The following is a 19,013-nucleotide window of genomic DNA, read 5'->3' on the forward strand; positions in this document are numbered from 1 at the left end:
CCGGTCAGGATGCTCTCGATGGTGCAGCTGTAGAACTTTTTGAGGATCTGGGGACCCGTGCCAAATCTTTTCTCCTGAGGGGGAAAAGGCATTGTCGTGCCCTCTTCGTGACTTTCTTGGTGTGTTTTGATATGATCATCACATCATTTGGTGATGTGGACACCAAGGAACTTGAAACGCTCGACCCGCTCCACTACAGCCCCATCGATGTGAATGTCATGTTCGGCCCTCCTTTTCCTGCAGTCCACGATCATCTCTTTTGTCTTGCTCTTTTGCCACACTGCCAGGTCTCTGACCTCCCTATAGGCTGTCTCATCGTTGTCATTGAGGCCTTCCACCGTTGTGTCGTCAGCAAACTTAATGATGGTGTTGGACTTGTGTTGGACCTATACCCCGTGCTTTTTTTCACACTCAACAGTTCCCCTTGTGTATCAAGAATGGTCCACCGCCTAAAGGTCATCCAGCCAACTCCAGCCAGCTTTGGAGTCAACAGGCCAGCATCCCTGTGGAACGCTTTCAACACCTTGTAGTCCATACCCTGACAAATTGAGTCTGTACTGAGGACAAAAGAGGGTACAACTCAATATTAGGAATGTGCCGACACAATGTGTTGTACACTCAGTGTATTGCACCTGCCAGAAAGTGCACTTTATAGCCTCATTAAATGTGTGTTTTTTGAATGGAGAAAATGTCTATATTTCATGTCATTTCCCCCTCATATGTTGTCCAAGCCTGAACAGTCAGTACAGGAGCAGGATGATTTAGCTGACACGTCATGTGACCACTCGTTTGCAGAAGCAGCTTCAGGCAGCACACCAGGGCTACAACGAGCTGGGTTACAGTATGTGCTGTTGCTACGGCTGCTTACTGCCGCCAGGCAAATCTACAAATGCACCCTTCTGCTTTACCTAGCAGTCTCACACATGGTGGTTATTCAAAACACCCAGTAAGGCATACAGTATGTCTGTCTGTGTGTGGGAGGGTGCAAAAGGACATGTATTTGTAGTGAGCTGTTTCCCTTTGTCATGTGTATGCAACAAGGCCATGCCCACTATCACCACCACTACCAATCATCCTGGACCCCAGGAAGGGGATCCCTAATAAATACAAAATACTAATGAAAAATACAACGCCCTGTAAAATGCAGATAGAGATATACTCCACCCGGCTGGATGCACACACTAATGATTAGTCATGAATGGAAGGAGGGAAACGCACACACTCACGCTCACATATGTACACACACACACACTCTTTCTCTGGCTCTGCCCTGCCTGTGCTGCTCCCCTGCCGTCATAGTGATGTGAGAGCAAGAGGGAGGGGAAAAGAGAGAGCAGGAGAGGGAGGGGAAAAGAGAGAGCAGGAAGAAGGAGGTAGGGAGGGGCCCGTGAGCCAGAGAAGGAAGGGGAGGGTGCATAGAGGGAGAGCCAGAGAGAAACAGCAGTGCTGCATCGGTGGAACGAGGGAGGGAGGGAGGTGGAAGAGGGAGTGAGCAGCGAGAGAGAGAGAGAGATCCAGAGGAAGAGAGGGGGGCTTCCAGACTGGATGGGCCCAGCAGTGCCTTGATGGAGCATGGGCCAGGTTCTAGGATTCTCCCACTGCAGTGAGTGTGTCGGCTTTTCTCTGACTGTCTGTCTGTCGTTCGCATCCCCATATATCTGTACAGCATCTGTAATAGCCATATGCGTGGCCATCGATCTCCCCTCTCCCTCTCTTTCTCTCGCTCCCTCCCTTGATGAACACACGGTTGAACGGATGGATTGATGCAGTGTTGTAGCAGACACACCTTTTTATTTTCCTTTGTAGGGACCTATTGCAGATGTGTGTGTGTGTTCTCAGGGTGTGTAGGCTGTGTGTGTGTGTTTTCATTGACTGAGCACCGGGTGTGTGTGTGTGTGTGTGTGTGTGTGTGTGTGTGTGTGTGGTGTGTGTGTGTGTGTGTGTGTGTGTGTGTGTGTGTATGCAGGTGTTTTCATTTTAGCCAGGGCTTCTTTTACAGTTACCAGCTGCTTGATTTATTGGATGATCTGAGGCTGCAGGCTAGTTAATGTAGTTAAGACCTCCCCCCTGCCTGCTCTGCCAGAGCTGATCTCTACTGTAGGAGAGGGGACATAGTTAGCTGTTAGCATAACGCATACAAACACCAATGAAATTGCTTTTAAAGACTGGGTAATGGCTTAGAAAAAGGCTACTCAAATACCTGGATTTGAGCCATGGATTCTCCTAAAAAATACAAATGCAACCATTTTTATTTCTTCTCTCAGTCTCATTTTAATGAATTGAGACACTATAGAAACACATTTACACAATTGGAAGCACGTAATCTGTCTGAGAATAGGCTATGTGTGGTAATGCTTTTGAATGTGATACAATGCTTTATATTGAGAGGGAAACTTATCTCGATAGTGTCTGCTCTCCAGCCTTACATGCAAATAGGCCTTGGTGAAAAGTTGCAGACATAGAAATAGAAGGAAGAGAGGAGAGGAGTTGTAGACATAGACGTTATAGAAGTGTCTCCAGTTTCACATAAGAGTGGCCAAACGGCAGTCCTTAATCAGTTTTTAAGATACAAATAGTCTGTTTTGCACTGTACATTTCACAATTGTGGTTATGATAGTTCCCCAGCCAATGGTAATAGGCATGTCTCTGATTAATCTTGTTCTTTTTCTTCCAGAGGAATATGGTTCTGTCTCCTCCACGCCTGATTCAACACCTCCCTGTACTGACGGTAACATCACACAATGCATACATACAGTAGAGGTTTAGAAATGGACCGTGTGAATGATTGGACTTTGTATGTGAGAATCATCATTTGGAGAAAAAAAAAACATACTATGACATGTCTACAGGTCTAACCTGAAGATGATTGTGTCCATTTGTTTGCTTGAACGCTTTTGTAGCCTTTCGGAATAATGAGATCTGGAAAGATTACTCCCATCAAAAGTGTCTTGCACCTTTTTGGATGTTGCCCTCTCATTCAGACAAAGCATGTTGTGCTTCATTGGGCTTTCAACTCGGCGCTCAAAGACATCAGAGGATATGTAGATGAGAAAGCGACGTCAAACGGCTCCTCCGTAGACATTAACGCCACAGAACATGTGATATGTCTATGGAATGACATTGCGTGCTGGTATAGCTTTCTCCCAGGATGAACGATTTCGCTGTAGTCTATGGCTAAATGTATAGGTTTTCTGCAATGAAAGCCGACACAATTTTCAACATGTAACATTGACACAGGACCGGATAACAAATGTAAAAATACAAAAATACTCAAATCAATATAGGTTTTACTTTGAGGCTTTTCCTGTGCCTGTTCTCTCCAGGTGGGAATGAGGAGTCTGAGCTGTACGACCTGCAGACGGCCAGGGAGTGGTCTGACGAAGAAGACGGGGGTCCGGAGGATGATGACGGTGGAGCTTCATCCCCCTCCATTTGGGGGACCCCGAGACAGAACTCCTTCGAGCCCACCTTCTCCTACATCGCCATCGCCGAGGCCGAGGCAGGCGGAGCCTCGCGACATCATCGTGACTCATCGTCAGGGAGCCGGCGGAGGGGCGGGGCCAGGGGAGGCCGCACCTCCCTGATCCGCACGGACACCGTGGAATCGCTCCTCCCCCTGGACTCCCCCGACGTGGAGTGGGACCCCCACATCTTCCTCACCCTAGAGGATGAGGAGGAGAGGGAGAGGGAGGAAAGGGAGAGGGACCCCCACATCTTCCTCACCCTAGAGGATGAGGAGGAGAGGGAGGAAAGGGAGAGGGATGTCCACAGACAGACTGTGACAGTCCAGGATTCTCTCCTAGATACTGACATTGAACCTCAAGAGAGGGACACAGAGACCCAGAGAGAGGAGACAGAGCCCCTGGAGCCCCAGCACTACAGTCCCTCTGACAGCCACCAGGGTGAGCCCACTATGGGGCAGTGGGGGTGGGGTGGGGTGGGGCTATCTAGATGAGTGGGTAGATGGGATCAGGGTAGATATACCTGCATGGAGCTACATTTATAAAAGCAGGAGATACTGCATCTTTTCAGGCTTTCTAGACCCTGAAATCACACTGTGGGCGAGCATATTGCTCCAGGGTAAATGGGTGTAACCTCCATGTTTGAAAATGGGAAGTGTGTCCCATTTGATAGTACATAACTGTGACAGACTGTGTTAGTTTGTGTGTGTGTGTGTGTGTGTGCGTGTGTGCGTGTGTGCGTGCGTGCGTGACCACAGATGAAGTCAGACACCACTGTGCTTTAGACTCCCTGGACAGCATGCTCTCTCCTGTTGTTTAGGATCAGGATGAGCACTTTTGTTAATAAGATTGCAAAATCCCCACCCATTGTAAGGTAGGTGAGGCTCAGGTAAATAATGACGTCGTTAGATAAATTACATTTGTAGTTGATCTATTGCGACCTGCCTGTAGACTAACTTGATGCAGGGCAATGACCTCGTCACAATTACCTTGTGTCCTGTTTCTCAGCAGCATCACCACCCCCTGAGCCTGAGTCCCTCGTAACCATGGAAACCACCGCCCCACTGCTCACGGCTGTGCGACCAAGAGGCGGCCTCACCGATGACGTGTCATCCACTTCCTCCACCTCCATTGGTCGAAACACTCAGGAAGAGCTGGTTAGCGAACAGTGGTTCTCGGTGCTCAACCTATCAGGCCCTACGATATGCACCCACATAGCAGGTAACGTTTGTAGCACATCTTACCTATTTTTATGTGACTTTCCTATCTTGGAACTACCTTTACAATTTGAGCATCTACCATCCCCTTGCCGGAATCATTCTATTTGACTTCTGTGACATTATCTTACGTCCGATAGTGCGTCTGCACTGATAGTTCATGTCAACGCGGTCGTGTTAGAATGATGCCATCTGCCGGAAGACAGTGACCCCTACCCCGTTACCTCCCTCCCATCTCTGTCCTCGATATGCTGCTGAGAGCACAAAGCATTCCCTCTCACTGCCTGAGTAACATAGACCCTGGAATATATTTTTGCTGTGAGCCCTGTGTGTTTCATTGTGTCAAGGGGTAATGGGCTAATTCCACCAAAAATCATTCCTGCTCTGTCTGTATGTATGTCTGCTGGGACATACACGCTGGCACCCTAATCTTTCCGTTTCCCTTTGGTCACTGTACACATGATAAAGAGAATGTGAGACAGGGCAGTGAAGGAAAGAGGGAGAGAGAGAGAGAGAGACCAAGTGTGAGACATTAAATCTATCTTCTCTGGCCTCCATGGTCGATATGGATGACTCTTCAAGGGGGATGCCACTCAATATGGACCTCCGTCATATCCTCCAATCTTATTATAGTGGGTGGACTGGGGGGTGGCTGGCCCGGCGGCTGGGTGGACTGGGGGCTGGGTGTACTGTTCTGCCCACCCCCCTCTCACTGACCCTGGGTGATTAATGACTGGTCAAGCTGTTGACAGGCTTTAAGGGTTTCTAGATCATGTAAAGCAAACCATCTGGTTTCTATATCAGATATGTCAGAACACATTTGACTCCCCGTGTTTATTGTGAGGTTAGACTAGCTGGTTACAGGTTAGACTACTGCTATGCATATCTGAATAGAGGTTATTTGCGCACGCATGCCATCTAGAACCTAAAAGGGTTCCTTGGCTGTCATAATAGCAGATCCCTTCGAAGAAGCCTTTTTGGTTCCATATAGAACCCGTTTGGGGTTCCACGTAGAACCATTCCCACGGAGGGTTCTACCTGAAACCGAAAAAGGCTTCTACCTGGAACCAAAAAGGGTTCTCGTATGGGGACAGCCGAAGAACCCTTTTGGAACCCTTTTTCCCTAAGAGTTTGTACCTACTGGTAGGACGGTACTGTTTGTATCTCACAATAATGTGTTTTTACTTCTATACCTTCTCCTTTGCTAGCTGTTGTCTGTCCTGTCTCTGCTTACATAAGTGTGTTATGTAATTCTCCGTCTGTGTCCATGTGCGTTTTTCGTCTCTGTGTGAGTGTTTTTTCCTCTGAATGGGTTTGTGTGTCGTCGTTGTCTGTGGTTATGTCTCTTTGCGTCTCTATGTTATCCACCATGGCCATCTATGTGTATGCCAACGTGTGTGTGTGTGTGTGTCTCAAGATTTGTCTCTGTCTCAGGTCAACATATACAGTATATGCATGTACTACGTGTGAATAAGTGAATATATTTGGCATCTATCTTATCTCTGTATCTATCTATGCTGTAGTCTACATGAGTCTTGAGGGGGGCGGGCCCTATTGGGCTGATTATTTTGGAGTGAAAAGTCTCTGTACTGCTGACGGGGCAGGGGAGGCCAAAAACAGCTCAGCGTGGCAGGGAGAGAGCAGGGGGACTGAGAGAGAGACAAACAGAGAGAAGGGGGGATCGCCTGAGCAGCAACCAAAATGGCCAACATAAACGGTAAGACCCTGGGCTCAGAGAGACAAGATGGAGATATTATGAGACGGTGTGAGCCGGCACACTGAGATCTATCAGTGAATTGACTAGGTGGGGAGGCAGGTGACCTATTGAATGGGCAAAGCAGTGTCTCGTTTCAGACATTGGCACAGTTAGAATTACAGTACCTGTCGTCCTCAGACGTCGGGGCATTTCCACATGTAGGGACTGACTGTCTGTCCAGTGTAGAGCTGTGCATTTAGTGACTGTGGCTTTGGAGAGGAGTCTGAACGCCAGGAGACCAGCTACAGCCTAGGGTCTTTGGGGAGATTTTGACCACTCACTGACCAGTGAGTGTTTGAGACCGTTCCAACTTTGCAGAGGTGTGTGTGTCTGCCTGCATATTGATGGGATTGTTTCAGGCGGGTTAAGAGTGTCCTAAGGAGTGTTTTAGATGGTGGCGACTAGGGTTTTGACGATACCAGTATCGCAACATTTTTTCCATGGCACAAAAATTAAACTCTTTGGTCCTTTGAAAACCTGCTCATTCTGGCCTTAGTGGTGACCACCCAGAGTTGTGTTATAGCTTGTTACAGCATGTAGGGACCATATATGTGATTGTTTGTGTGTAGGTAAGAGGCTAGTAGTGTAATGAGCTGATCTGTGCCCCATCTGACAGGGTTACCTCTTTGGGCAGCAGGGTTGGCAGAGCCAAGGTGTTTCACAGGGCTACTCTGGGACTTCCTGCATGCCCCGTAGTGTTAAAATGGCTGGGTGGTGGTTTTGGTTGGGGTGGTAAATAAAATGCCAGGTCAGGCTGTGAATTGGTTGACTGGTGATTTTATTATGTTGTAGTAAAGATTGAGTCAGTCAGTCATTCAGTCAGTCAGTCAGTCAGTCAGTCAGTCAGTCAGTCAGTCAGTCAGTCAGTCAGTCAGTCAGTCAGAGTAGTCAGTCAGTCAGTCAGTCAGTCAGTGCTCAGCTCTGTGGTGGTTAGATCAGTCAGAGGAGTGCTGCATTGTATTTCCTCATGGTGTAAGAGTATGCGGAACTTGGCAAAGATAGAGAGATTTCTCTAAGATTATGGCAAATACGGCTTTTAATTTGGTGTGTGTGTGCACGCGCGTGTGACTCCCCCTTCCCACTTCCTATTGTCTGTACTATTCTCAGAGAGTTCATTATATCACTATAGTAACATTAACCAATATAATCGTGACTTAGTATAGAGTCAATCTATTGGACCGTCAAATGAGGTGTTTGTTTTGCCCCGGCTTGTTGTGGTATGTCTTCCTTTTCTTAGTGCACTTAGTCTGTGCATTTAACAGTGTTACCATGTGCTGGTCAATGTCGCAAAGTGCCAACACATCAGAGAGCTGTATGCTACTGTACTGTAGTTCCAGCTGTTGGGACAGTGGGCAGATGTGTGTGTGTGTGTGTACTGGAGGCTTTCAGGGTATTAATAGTGTGTGGTAATGTTTATAAATAGTCCTCCTGCTGGTCAGGTATATCAGTGCACTCTATTCTAATTTCCAGGGCCAGGCTCACTCATAACACTGATAGCCATGGAGTAACGACCACATGTCTTTGTCACTACAGTTTACCACCTCCGAGTTCAGCTTCATTACACTGTGCTATCAGTGTTTTGGCTGTAATTACTCTGTTGGTCGGGAGCTACTGCTACTTATTCCATGGAGGGATCAGGCCAGGGGAGCCTCCATTTTGGCTCTGAGAGGGCCCAGTCGCAGTGGCTCCAGTTGCTGGGTGACTGATCGAGGGAGACGGACAGGGTGCAGAAAGGGGGTGGAAGCGGGCTTGAAGATTGTCAGCAGGTGCTCTCCGAGGCAACATTTAAATTCAGGGTTCCTGCTCCCTCCTCTCCTCTTTTCTTTCCTCTTCTCTCTCCTTTCATCTACACAGTGCGCGGGCTATATTAAGCCCAGGCCTAGACTTGACATCTCCCCCTGCTCCTGTCTGTGTTTTCTCTCTGCCTGGTGACCACTGTCCCTCTGCTCTGCCTACGCACGGCTGAAAGGCCTTCTGGCCCACTGAGCACTGGAGAATCAGAGACAAACAGGGACTGACTGGCTGGTGATGCTGTGGGGGTTTTGTATAAGGCACATAGGCAGGAACACGGAGGAGGAGAGACTCTTGCAGCTCTGACTGTCCCTGCGTCCGTTAGCAACCAACTAAAATAATCTGAGGAAGTGTCAGATGCATGGGCTTGTCCCCTCCCCCACCTTGCCTCAATGAAGACCATGTTGGCTTCCACTCTGTTTCTCATTGGTTTATACTTGAATTGAACATGTAGACAATGCATCTAACTTTCTTATTTTTCCACCTATTCTCCCTCTTGTCGATTCCCCTCTCCGTCCCGTCTATCCTTCTCTGGCTCCTCTACTCTCCCCTCCTCTTCTCAGTGATGGATCTGATCTACTGGAAGGACACAGAGCGTACAGGCATGGTATTCACAGGGCTGATGGTGGGTTTGCTGTCCTTGTTCCAGCTCAGCATCATCACAGTCATCTCCACCATCTCCCTGGGCGCCCTGTGCTTCACCGTCTCAGTCAGCCTCTACTATAAGATCCTGCACGTGCTCAACATGGGAGACGGAGTGCCCCCCTTCAAGTGAGTGGCTGGCCACCTGGCATGAGATGGGATAGAATGGGGGTGGGGAAGTGTTCCTATTACACCTGGAGGGGGTTCTCTTCTCTCAATGTAATCATGTTCTCTCCTCTCCATTCTCTTTGTCTGTCCTCTTCTCTGCTCTTTTAAAAATATTTCCCCTTTTGTCCTTTATTCCTGTCTTCTTCCTCTCCTCTCCCCTCTTCTTTTCCTATTTCCTCTCGCCTTTCCTCTCCTATTTCCTCTCATCCCCCACTCCCTTCCACTCTTGTTTATCTCCTCTCTTCTCTAATAACATTGTGGGAGTGGCATTCGGGAATAGGTTCTTAATTGGCTGGATTCCCTCACCTCCCAAAATAAATCCTGTCTGGGATCACAGTCCGGTGGGCTTGTCTTTAAGAAAACTGCAGTTTTTTCTTAGGTTAACCACTGCTGTGTGACAAATTAGTTGATAGAATTCATCCATCGTGATCCGAAAGGACATTTTGACTTGAATATCTGTGCTGATGAAAATCATTGAGGCATAAGACGACAAACCGTGTTCTGCGTCATGACGCTCGTGGCGACAATCACTCATTTTCTATCCAACACTGCCTCTTTCCTCCTTTCCCATTGGTCCTGAACTCTATCTCCCTCTTTCTCCATCACTCCCCCTCTATCACTCTGTCTTTTAATGTGCCCTCCGTTTCTACCCCCCTCTCTTTCTGTCCTCAGGGCGTATCTAGATTTGGATATCAGTTTCAGTGGGGAGCTGGCTGACCAATACACGCAGAAGGTCATCGTTGCAGTCGTCTCTGCTGCTAATTCACTCAAGAATCTCTTCCTGGTTGGAAACCTCTTCGACTCTCTCAAGGTGAGACTGCCTAGGTGTTGGATCTCATCGATCTTCGTCTAGAAAGGGCCAGGATATGGCAGTACCTTTTTTATATGCTCTCCTTCAAGAGCTCCTCTCAAGTCTCATTCATTCACTTAAAACTTCTTCAGGGTTGGTGGGTCCCCTGCGGGACGGTTGAGCTAACGCGGGCTAATGCGATTAGCATGAGGTTGTAAGTAACAAGAACATTTCCCAGGACATAGACATATCTGATATTGGCAGAAATCTTAAATTCTTGTTAATCTAACTGCACCAATTTACAGTAGCTATTACAGTGAAAAAAGACCATGCTATTGTTTGAGGAGAGTGCACAGTTTTGAACATGAAAAGTTATTAAAAAGTCTTGATACAACATTTTGAACAGAAATGCAATGGTTCATTTGATCAGTCTAAATCTTGGCACATACACTGCTGCCATCTAGTGGCCAAAATCTAAATTGCACCTGGGCTGGAATAATACATTATGGCCTTTCTCTTGCATTTCAAATATGATGGTACCAGATCTTTTACCAGATCTATTGTGCTATACTCTCCTACATTCCTTTCACATTTCCACAAACTGCGAGGTGTTTCCTTTCAAATGGTACCAATAATATGCATATCCTTGCTTCAGGGCCTGAGCTACAGGCAGTTAGATTTGGGTATGTCATTTTAGGTGAAAATTGAAGAAAAGGGGCCGATCCTTATTAAGGTTCAAATAACTTTTTACACAAGGAAGCTCTTCAGAATGGCATAGACCTTTTGTCCCTCAAAACATGCCCTTTCTCTCTCTGCCTCTCTCTCTCTTTTCATCTCCTTCCCTTCTCCTCCTTGTCTCTTGAACCCAGTCCATGAGGCCATCTTGTCGTTGTGGATTTACTTCAACCTTACTACATCTAGCTGTCTGTTCTCGACTCTCTTTCCTTCGAGCAGACATCCCTCCCTCCTCTCTCTCTATCCACCTTTTTATCTTCCTCTGCTCTGTACTGGCATCAGCCTGCCTCCCCGCTCACTGGAGATGACGACGTTGTCATGCCCACCGTCGTCAAATGACAAATGACGACTGTGTTTCCTAACAAGACCACTATCAAAGACCGCTGCTGTCATACCTACAACTCACTGTGGTTCATATGATTGTGATAATCGTGCACATATGGTCCCGCCGCTTTCAGCGTTCCCTGGTTTCTGTGGGCATCGGAGTGTGATGCAAGCAAACTGGCAGCAAGCGCAATTGCAAGTTGGGGGAGGCTAAAACAACATAGTGCTCACGCAAAGGTTACTTTTGACAGTTTGCCAAAGGTTCTCGTCCATTCCCTCTCCCCATCCTATGTATGTGTTTCATACAGAACATGTATGACATTTCTCTGTGTGTATTTCAGTTACACTCTAGGTCAGTCCTGACATATTGATGAAGCGTGTTCCCTTGTCGGAGTCACACAACATGTACGGCAAACTTCCGACTAGTAATTCAATCAAATGAAATTCTAATCTGAATCTCAGTTCGTTATGAAATGATACAAGGTTTCTGCTAGAAACATTCTTTTTAGACTTCGTTCATTTTCTCTCCAGTTTTCCCGGGACAGTAGAAGGAAAACATTGGCACATTAAATCAACAACAGTCATGTGACTTGCACCATAATGCTTTAGGGTTAAATGTAAATTTACAGCAGGAGTACTTAGTGTGACTTATCACAGTTAGTGAGAGCCAGTGTGACTGTACCACGTAGCCTTAAGCCTGAGCCCCAGAAGCCGCAGAGCCCCCTTGGTCTCAACCCTGACCTGGCCGGTATGTGACATGGGACACAGGTGGCTGTTAACCCAGTTACAGGGTACGAGAGGAGTTTCGTCTTCTCTGAGAAGGGGGTGTCCCGTTTCAGGATGGGGGCATGGGCCCTAAGTGACAACCCACTGAGCTATATTACACCAACTCCACAAGGGTTAAGGGTGGATGATCTGGGAAATATGTACTCATTCATTTGTATGATGCGTGCATTCATTGACATTTTACATGTGAGTCATTTGGCAAACGCGCCTATCCAGAGAGACTTACAGTTAGTGCATTAATTTCAAGATAGCTAGGTGGGACAACCACATATCTCAGTCCTAGTAAGTAAATTTTTCCTCAATAAAGTAGCTATCGGGAAAGTCAGAGCTAGTAAGGAGGGGGGAAAAGTCAAGTGCGAGTGTTAGTTCACGAAAGGTTTTGAGGGGGTGCGAGGGGGGGGGGGGGGGGGGGGGGGGTTGCTGTGGGATTATTTAAGATACTCTTTGCAACACATTTACCACAAGCTTATGCATCCTAAGTCTTTGGCGGTCCTGTACCACTCAGTTGGTAGAGCATGGCGCTTGCATCGCCAGGGTAGGGGGTTCAAATCCCGGGGGCCGCCCATACTTCAAATGTATGCATGCATGACTGTAAGTTGCTATGGATAAAAATCACTTGTTAAATATATTTATATTTTGATGGCATTTGCTATGCTTATTGCAGAGAGTACATTCAAATTGTGCGTTGTGTATGTGGAGCTCACTGTGTTTCCTCTCGTTCTTCTCAGCTCCTGGCTCTGATGTACCTGGTGACTTTCCTGGGAGACCTGTGTAATGGCCTTACTGTGCTCATCATTGGTGAGAATCACAGACACAGTTGGAATCAGTATTCAAATAACTTTATTGAATTGCCATTCAATAATCATGATGGCCATTTGTCCTGCAGAGACTGATACCATTGGCTGATGCATGCCGACATTGTCGAATATTGCACTTCTAGTATTTCAGTTGAAGACGGGGCTTATATTGTTTTATCAACAGCCTTTTGATTTGAATAAAAGGGCTTGCCATGTTGTTAGTCTGAAGAAGCTACTTACTCAATCAGAAAGCTTAACACATGCCATCTCCTCCCCTTCTGTCCTCTTCTCCAGGTGTGATCGCTCTATTCTCTCTACCGCTGGTCTACAGGCAGCACCAGGTAAAACCTCACTCACGCTGCTGACAACTGCTCTCTTGATTTATTCACTGAGTTGTTCAAATGAAGTGAGTTTCTCGCCAATACTTCTTTTGACGTTCCAGGCAAAAGTGGACGGCTTCGTTGCAGGAATTCAGGCCAACGTGGACAACGCCAAGGACATGTGAGTATGGCGCCATCTTTCGTCACGACGGTGGAATGCAACATTCCTCTTTCCTTCCTGTAGTTTTCCATTGCAGCTCTGCAGACCCTGAACTAATTTCTGAATAACTGTGACATTTACTCAATGTGTAATGGCTGGCAGTATTGGAGAAATGGTATGGAAAAAAACCTATAACCTTTTGTCAAATGACCAAAGTAAATGAGATCATGTGACATTGACTCCTCTCTTTAATACAGTCTCCACAGAATTGCCCAAGGTGGTGGTCCCACCCCTGACACAACCCCTGGCGGTGCCAAGCCCAAAACACAATGAAGAGTCATGGAGGACAGGAGAGGAGGATGAGGAGCAGAGAAGAGGAGGAGTTACAGGCTGTCACTCAGATGTCTTACTCAGTAGTCTGTTCTCAGAGCTCCAGAACGTGAAGTTTCTGAGATGGGGGGGGGGGGGGGGGGGGGGGGGGGGGGGGTCAAACCATGGGGTTGGGAAATGATGATACTGTATACTGTATGGTGAGATAGGGTAGGTTGCTAGTGGGTGAGGATGAGGGAACGGGAGTGATATATGGACGGGAGTTGTTGCTGTTTCGAAGGAAGGTTTAAGACACACAGCTCAGTGTTAAATGACCTACATGGGTGATTGTGGCTTGAATGATAGAGACTGGCAGTCCAGTAAAGTAATAAGACTGATTGGAACCTCGAACTCTAGGAGACCTGTGTGTTCCTTATTGACAGCTGTATATCTGAACAGAGGGAAGTAAAAACTTCAGAATAGAGTCCAGCGGGACTGGAGTTCACCAGGAGCTAGGACAGGGTCAGGCCCGGGTCAGAGGTTAGAGTTCACCAAACTAGAGTTCATCATTATTCATGGCAGCCTAACACTTGGAATCAGGATGTGTGTGTGTGTGTGTGTGTGTGTGTGTGTGTGTGTGTGTGTGTGTGTGTGTGTGTGTGTGTGTGTGTGTGTGTGTGTGTGTGTGTGTGTGTGTGTGTGTGTGTGTGTGTGTACACAGTATGTGTGAGTTGACATGCAGCTTGCTGATCTGAACCCGTTACCTGAGAGCTATTAAAACCACAATTTGTTATTTTAATTTCAAATGTTCTGTTTCTTTTTGCCCACATGAATCATCCACACGTCTGAGATTTGTATTCCTCAACGTTGAACGTCTTCCATTCTCATTTCACCAGTCTATACACCCAGTCAAGTTTCTCAAATTAGCCCCACCTTCAACTGTAGGATACAACAGCACAGTCAGAACCAGGCCTCTAAATGCCTTTTCTGGATGAATGAATGATTGAAAATGTACACAAAAATTGAGGTAAAAATTTATTTGGGTAATACAGTACAGAATATTTAAGGTAAAACCAGATCTCTGATGATGGAGTATTGAAACAATTATATGAATCTCCTTCATCGCAGAGGAGCACATACAGTGCCTTGCGAAAGTATTCGGCCCCCTTGAACTTTGCGACCTTTTGCCACATTTCAGGCTTCAAACATAAAGATATAAAACTGTATTTTTTTGTGAAGAATCAACAACAAGTGGGACACAATCATGAAGTGGAACGACATTTATTGGATATTTAAAACTTTTTTAACAAATCAAAAACTGAAAAATTGGGCGTGCAAAATTATTCAGCCCCTTTACTTTCAGTGCAGCAAACTCTCTCCAGAAGTTCAGTGAGGATCTCTGAATGATCCAATGTTGACCTAAATGACTAATGATGATAAATACAATCCACCTGTGTGTAATCAAGTCACCGTATAAATGCACCTGCACTGTGATAGTCTCAGAGGTCCGTTAAAAGCGCAGAGAGCATCATGAAGAACAAGGAACACACCAGGCAGGTCCGAGATACTGTTGTGAAGAAGTTTAAAGCCGGATTTGGATACAAAAAGATTTCCCAAGCTTTAAACATCCCAAGGAGCACTGTGCAAGCGATAATATTGAAATGGAAGGAGTATCAGACCACTGCAAATCTACCAAGACCTGGCCGTCCCTCTAAACTTTCAGCTCATACAAGGAGAAGACTGATCAGAGATGCAGCCAAGAGGCCCATGATCACTCTGGATGAACTGCAGAGATCTACAGCTGAGGTGGGAGACTCTGTCCATAGGACAACAATCAGTCGTATATTGCACAAATCTGGCCTTTATGGAAGAGTGGCAAGAAGAAAGCCATTTCTTAAAGATATCCATAAAAAGTGTTGTTTAAAGTTTGCCACAAGCCATCTGGGAGACACACTAAACATGTGGAAGAAGGTGCTCTGGTCAGATGAACCCAAAATTGAACTTTTTGGCAACAATGCAAAACGTTATGTTTGGCGTAAAAGCAACACAGCTGAACACACCATCCCCACTGTCAAACATGGTGGTGGCAGCATCATGGTTTGGGCCTGCTTTTCTTCAGCAGGGACAGGGAAGATGGTTAAAATTGATGGGAAGATGGATGGAGCCAAATACAGGACCATTCTGGAAGAAAACCTGATGGAGTCTGCAAAAGACCTGAGACTGGGACGGAGATTTGTCTTCCAACAAGACAATGATCCAAAACATAAAGCAAAATCTACAATGGAATGGTTCAAAAATAAACATATCCAGGTGTTAGAATAGCCAAGTCAAAGTCCAGACCTGAATCCAATCGAGAATCTGTGGAAAGAACTGAAAACTGCTGTTCACAAATGCTCTCCATCCAACCTCACTGAGCTCGAGCTGTTTTGCAAGGAGGAATGGGAAAAAATGTCAGTCTCTCGATGTGCAAAACTGATAGAGACATACCCCAAGCGACTTACAGCTGTAATCGCAGCAAAAGGTGGCGCTACAAACTATTAACTTAAGGGGGCTGAATAATTTTGCACGCCCAATTTTTCAGTTTTTGATTTGTTAAAAAAGTTTGAAATATCCAATAAATGTCGTTCCACTTCATGATTGTGTCCCACTTGTTGTTGATTATTCACAAAAAAAATACAGTTTTATATCTTTATGTTTGAAGCCTGAAATGTGGCAAAAGGTCACAAAGTTCAAGGGGGCCGAATACTTTCGCAAGGCACTGTATGTTCTTCTGTTCATGCATCAGAAGTATTTATGCAAAGGAGTTTAAAAAATAAAAGGTGGAAAAATCGGAAGACCTTTGAAGGGGGTAGTATTACCCAAACATTGAACCCCCATCACCCACACAGAGGGTACTTCTAGCCTAACATCTCGTGGACAGATGCACGCAACATAGGATGGTATCGTAGTCTGTCAACAGACTGCGGGATGCAACGACTAACAAGGAACTTTGTTCCAGTGTGCAGATTTTTTCATCACTAATAATTTGGACAAAACAAGATTCCAAGGGGGTTCGTATCTTTCAAATTTTGGAAAGGGAGAAGACATTTGGCCCATGCTTGAGCTGAGAGTTTCCTTTTAGGGTTGTGGAGACTGCGATAGTCTCAGTATCTTTTCTTATGAACTCAGCAAAGAAAGACACGTCCCTTTTTCAGGACCCTGTCTTTAAAAGATAATTCGTAAAAATCAAAATAACTTCACAGATCTTCATTGTAAAGGGTTTAAACACTGTTTCTCATGTTTGTTCAATGAACCATAAACAATTAATAAACATGCACTTGTGGAACGGTCGTTAAGACACTAACAGCTTACAGACGGTAGGCAATTAAGGTCACAGTTATGAAAACTTAGGACACTAAAAGGCCTTTCTAATGACTCTGAAAAACACCAAAAGAAAGATGCCCAGGGTCCCTGCTCATCTGCGTGAACATGCCTTAGACATGCTTCAAGCAGGCATGAGGACTGCAGATGTGGCCTGGGCAGAGCTACAGTGAGACAGGACGGACAGCTGATCAACCTCGCAGTGGCAGACCACGTGTAACAACCCCTGCACAGGACCGGTACATCTGAACGTCACACCTGCGGGACAGGTACAGGATGGCAACAACTGCCCGAGTTACACCAGGAACGCACAATCCCTCCATCAGTGCTCAGACTGTCTGCAATAGGCTGAGAGAGACTGGACTGAGGGCTTGTAGGCCTGTTGGAAGGCGGGTCCTCACCAGACATCACTGGCAACAATGTCGCCTATGGGCACAAACCCACCGTCGCTGGACCAGACAGGACTGGCAAATAGTGCTCTTAGTTTTGTCTCACCAGGGGTGATGGTCAGATTTGCGTTTATCGTCGAAGGAATGAGCGTTACACCGAGGCCTGTACTCTGGAGCGGGATCAATTTGGAGCTGGAGGGTCCGTCGTGGTCTGGGGCGGTGTATCACAGCATCATCGGACTGAGCTTGTTGCCATTGCAGGCAATTTCAACCCTGTGAGTTACAGGGAAGACATCCTCCACCCTCATGTGGTACCCTTCCTGCAGGCTCATCATGACATGACCCTCCAGCATGACAATGCCACCAGCCATACTGCTCGTTCTGTGCGTGGTTTCCTGCAAGACAGGAATGTCAGTGTTCTACCATGGCCAGTGAAGAGCCCGGATTTCAATCCCATTGAGCACGTCTGGGACCTGTTGGGCCGGAGGGTGAGGGCTAGGTCCATTCCCCCCAGAAATGTCTGGGAACTTGCAGGTGCCTTTGTGGAGGAGTGGGGTAACATCTCACAGCAAGAACTGGCAAATCTGGTGCAGTCCATGAGGAGGAGATGCACTGCAGTACTTAATGCAGCTGGTGGCCACACCAAATACTGACTGTTACTTTTGATTTTGACTCCCCCCTTTTTTTCAGGGACACATTATTCCATTTCTGTTAGTCACATGTCTGTGGAACTTGTTCAGTTTATGTCTCAGTTGTTGGAATCTTATGTTCATACAAATATTTACACATCTTAAGTTTGCTGAAAATAAACGCAGTTGACAGTGAAAGGACGTTTCTTTTTTTGCTGACTTTATATCTCCCCAAGAACCTAATTGAGCATCTGGCACAGTTTACGTGAAATATTAGTTCTGGGTTTCCGAGATTACATCTAGCCTGACAGTGTGTTTGGGAGCAATGACTCAATAGGTGCCCTTCTAAGAACAGTCGCATTAATGAATGACTTTGCTTGGCTACCCAAACTCCTTGCTCCGGGCCAAACACTACGCCACTACCACAGATGTTACTTTCTTCTCCGTAATGAGTACCTCCCCGACAATTTTTAGAACGTAAACACATTCTAGCCATTCTGATTGGTCCCAGAAACCGATGGGTTGGGCCAGAGCCAGAACACACGTGGGTAAAGCGGTGTTTGGAAAATGTGTCATTGACTTTGATCCTGGGGGTTCGAGACGATCCAATCGCTGGTGACTTTGTTTTGTACAACACCCCTCGTTTTGAAGTCACCACAAATGACTTAAACGATGGCAGTCTCAGACTGAAGTATGTAGCGGACATAGAGCAGTGGAACGATTCAATTTGAGTTGTCAGGGGAGTGAATCACTAGCTAGATAACTGCTTCTAGACACCTTCTGTAACAAGCCATTCAAGTTAGACTAAAACCAATAATTTTTTCGAGTCATTTCACAATAATGTAAAATCATCATCATCATCATCCATTTTGGTGTAAAGAAATATTTCAAAACATGCTGCCACTGAAATGCCCACCATCTATTACTTTAAGGTCCTCACCACAGCTTGGCAGTGTGCTTTAGTCGTGCACTAAACCTGCAAAGTTTTTTATGGGTACATTTTCTTCTGCCTTATAATTATTGTATGTTCTGACTCTGTGTGCAATAATGTTGGACTTGTATGTTAAGAATTAACTTTATCCCAGGACCTGATTAGATGTGGCTGATCACCTACACTTGACATCGCCTTCCCTTCTATAGTATGTTGCACTGATCTCACTACACAATCCTAGGGATGCCTGATGGCCCAGAGACCTGAACCCTTGGTAGATGGTGAATTGGAGGATGAGAGGTGAGATGGGTTATGGTTCACAGGAAGACTTTAGTAACTAATCCCTTAGAAGAGGCAAGGACAGGAGAGCAAGTCTTATCAAACCTCAAATTAAATGTCATTACTTGTATTATACATAGACCAACGTTAATTATTTTGTATGATCAAA

At 46.1% G+C, this 19,013-nt stretch overlaps 1 protein-coding gene across 5 annotated transcripts; it reads left to right on the top strand.

Annotated features, from left to right (window-relative positions):
- Window positions 1-1,454: 1,454 nt before the first annotated feature.
- rtn2a (reticulon 2a) lies at window positions 1,455-14,055 on the top strand. Of its 5 annotated transcripts, none has more exons than XM_036965377.1 (10): window positions 1,455-1,603; window positions 2,675-2,728; window positions 3,324-3,902; window positions 4,470-4,682; window positions 8,789-8,996; window positions 9,708-9,846; window positions 12,399-12,468; window positions 12,762-12,808; window positions 12,910-12,968; window positions 13,205-14,055. In XM_036965377.1, the coding sequence occupies exons 1-10, from the start codon at window positions 1,573-1,575 to the stop codon at window positions 13,278-13,280; spliced, it is 1,476 nt and encodes a 491-aa protein (XP_036821272.1). In that variant the 5' UTR covers window positions 1,455-1,572; the 3' UTR covers window positions 13,281-14,055. The 5 variants fall into 5 exon arrangements, with proteins under 5 accessions (XP_036821272.1, XP_036821273.1, XP_036821274.1 ...); XM_036965378.1 differs by having other exon boundaries at window positions 4,473-4,682; XM_036965379.1 differs by lacking the exons at window positions 1,455-1,603; window positions 2,675-2,728; window positions 3,324-3,902; window positions 4,470-4,682 and adding an exon at window positions 6,244-6,395.
- Window positions 14,056-19,013: the final 4,958 nt, after the last annotated feature.

Source organism: Oncorhynchus mykiss, chromosome 27 (assembly GCF_013265735.2).
Source record: "Oncorhynchus mykiss isolate Arlee chromosome 27, USDA_OmykA_1.1, whole genome shotgun sequence".
NCBI lineage: Eukaryota > Metazoa > Chordata > Actinopteri > Salmoniformes > Salmonidae > Oncorhynchus > Oncorhynchus mykiss.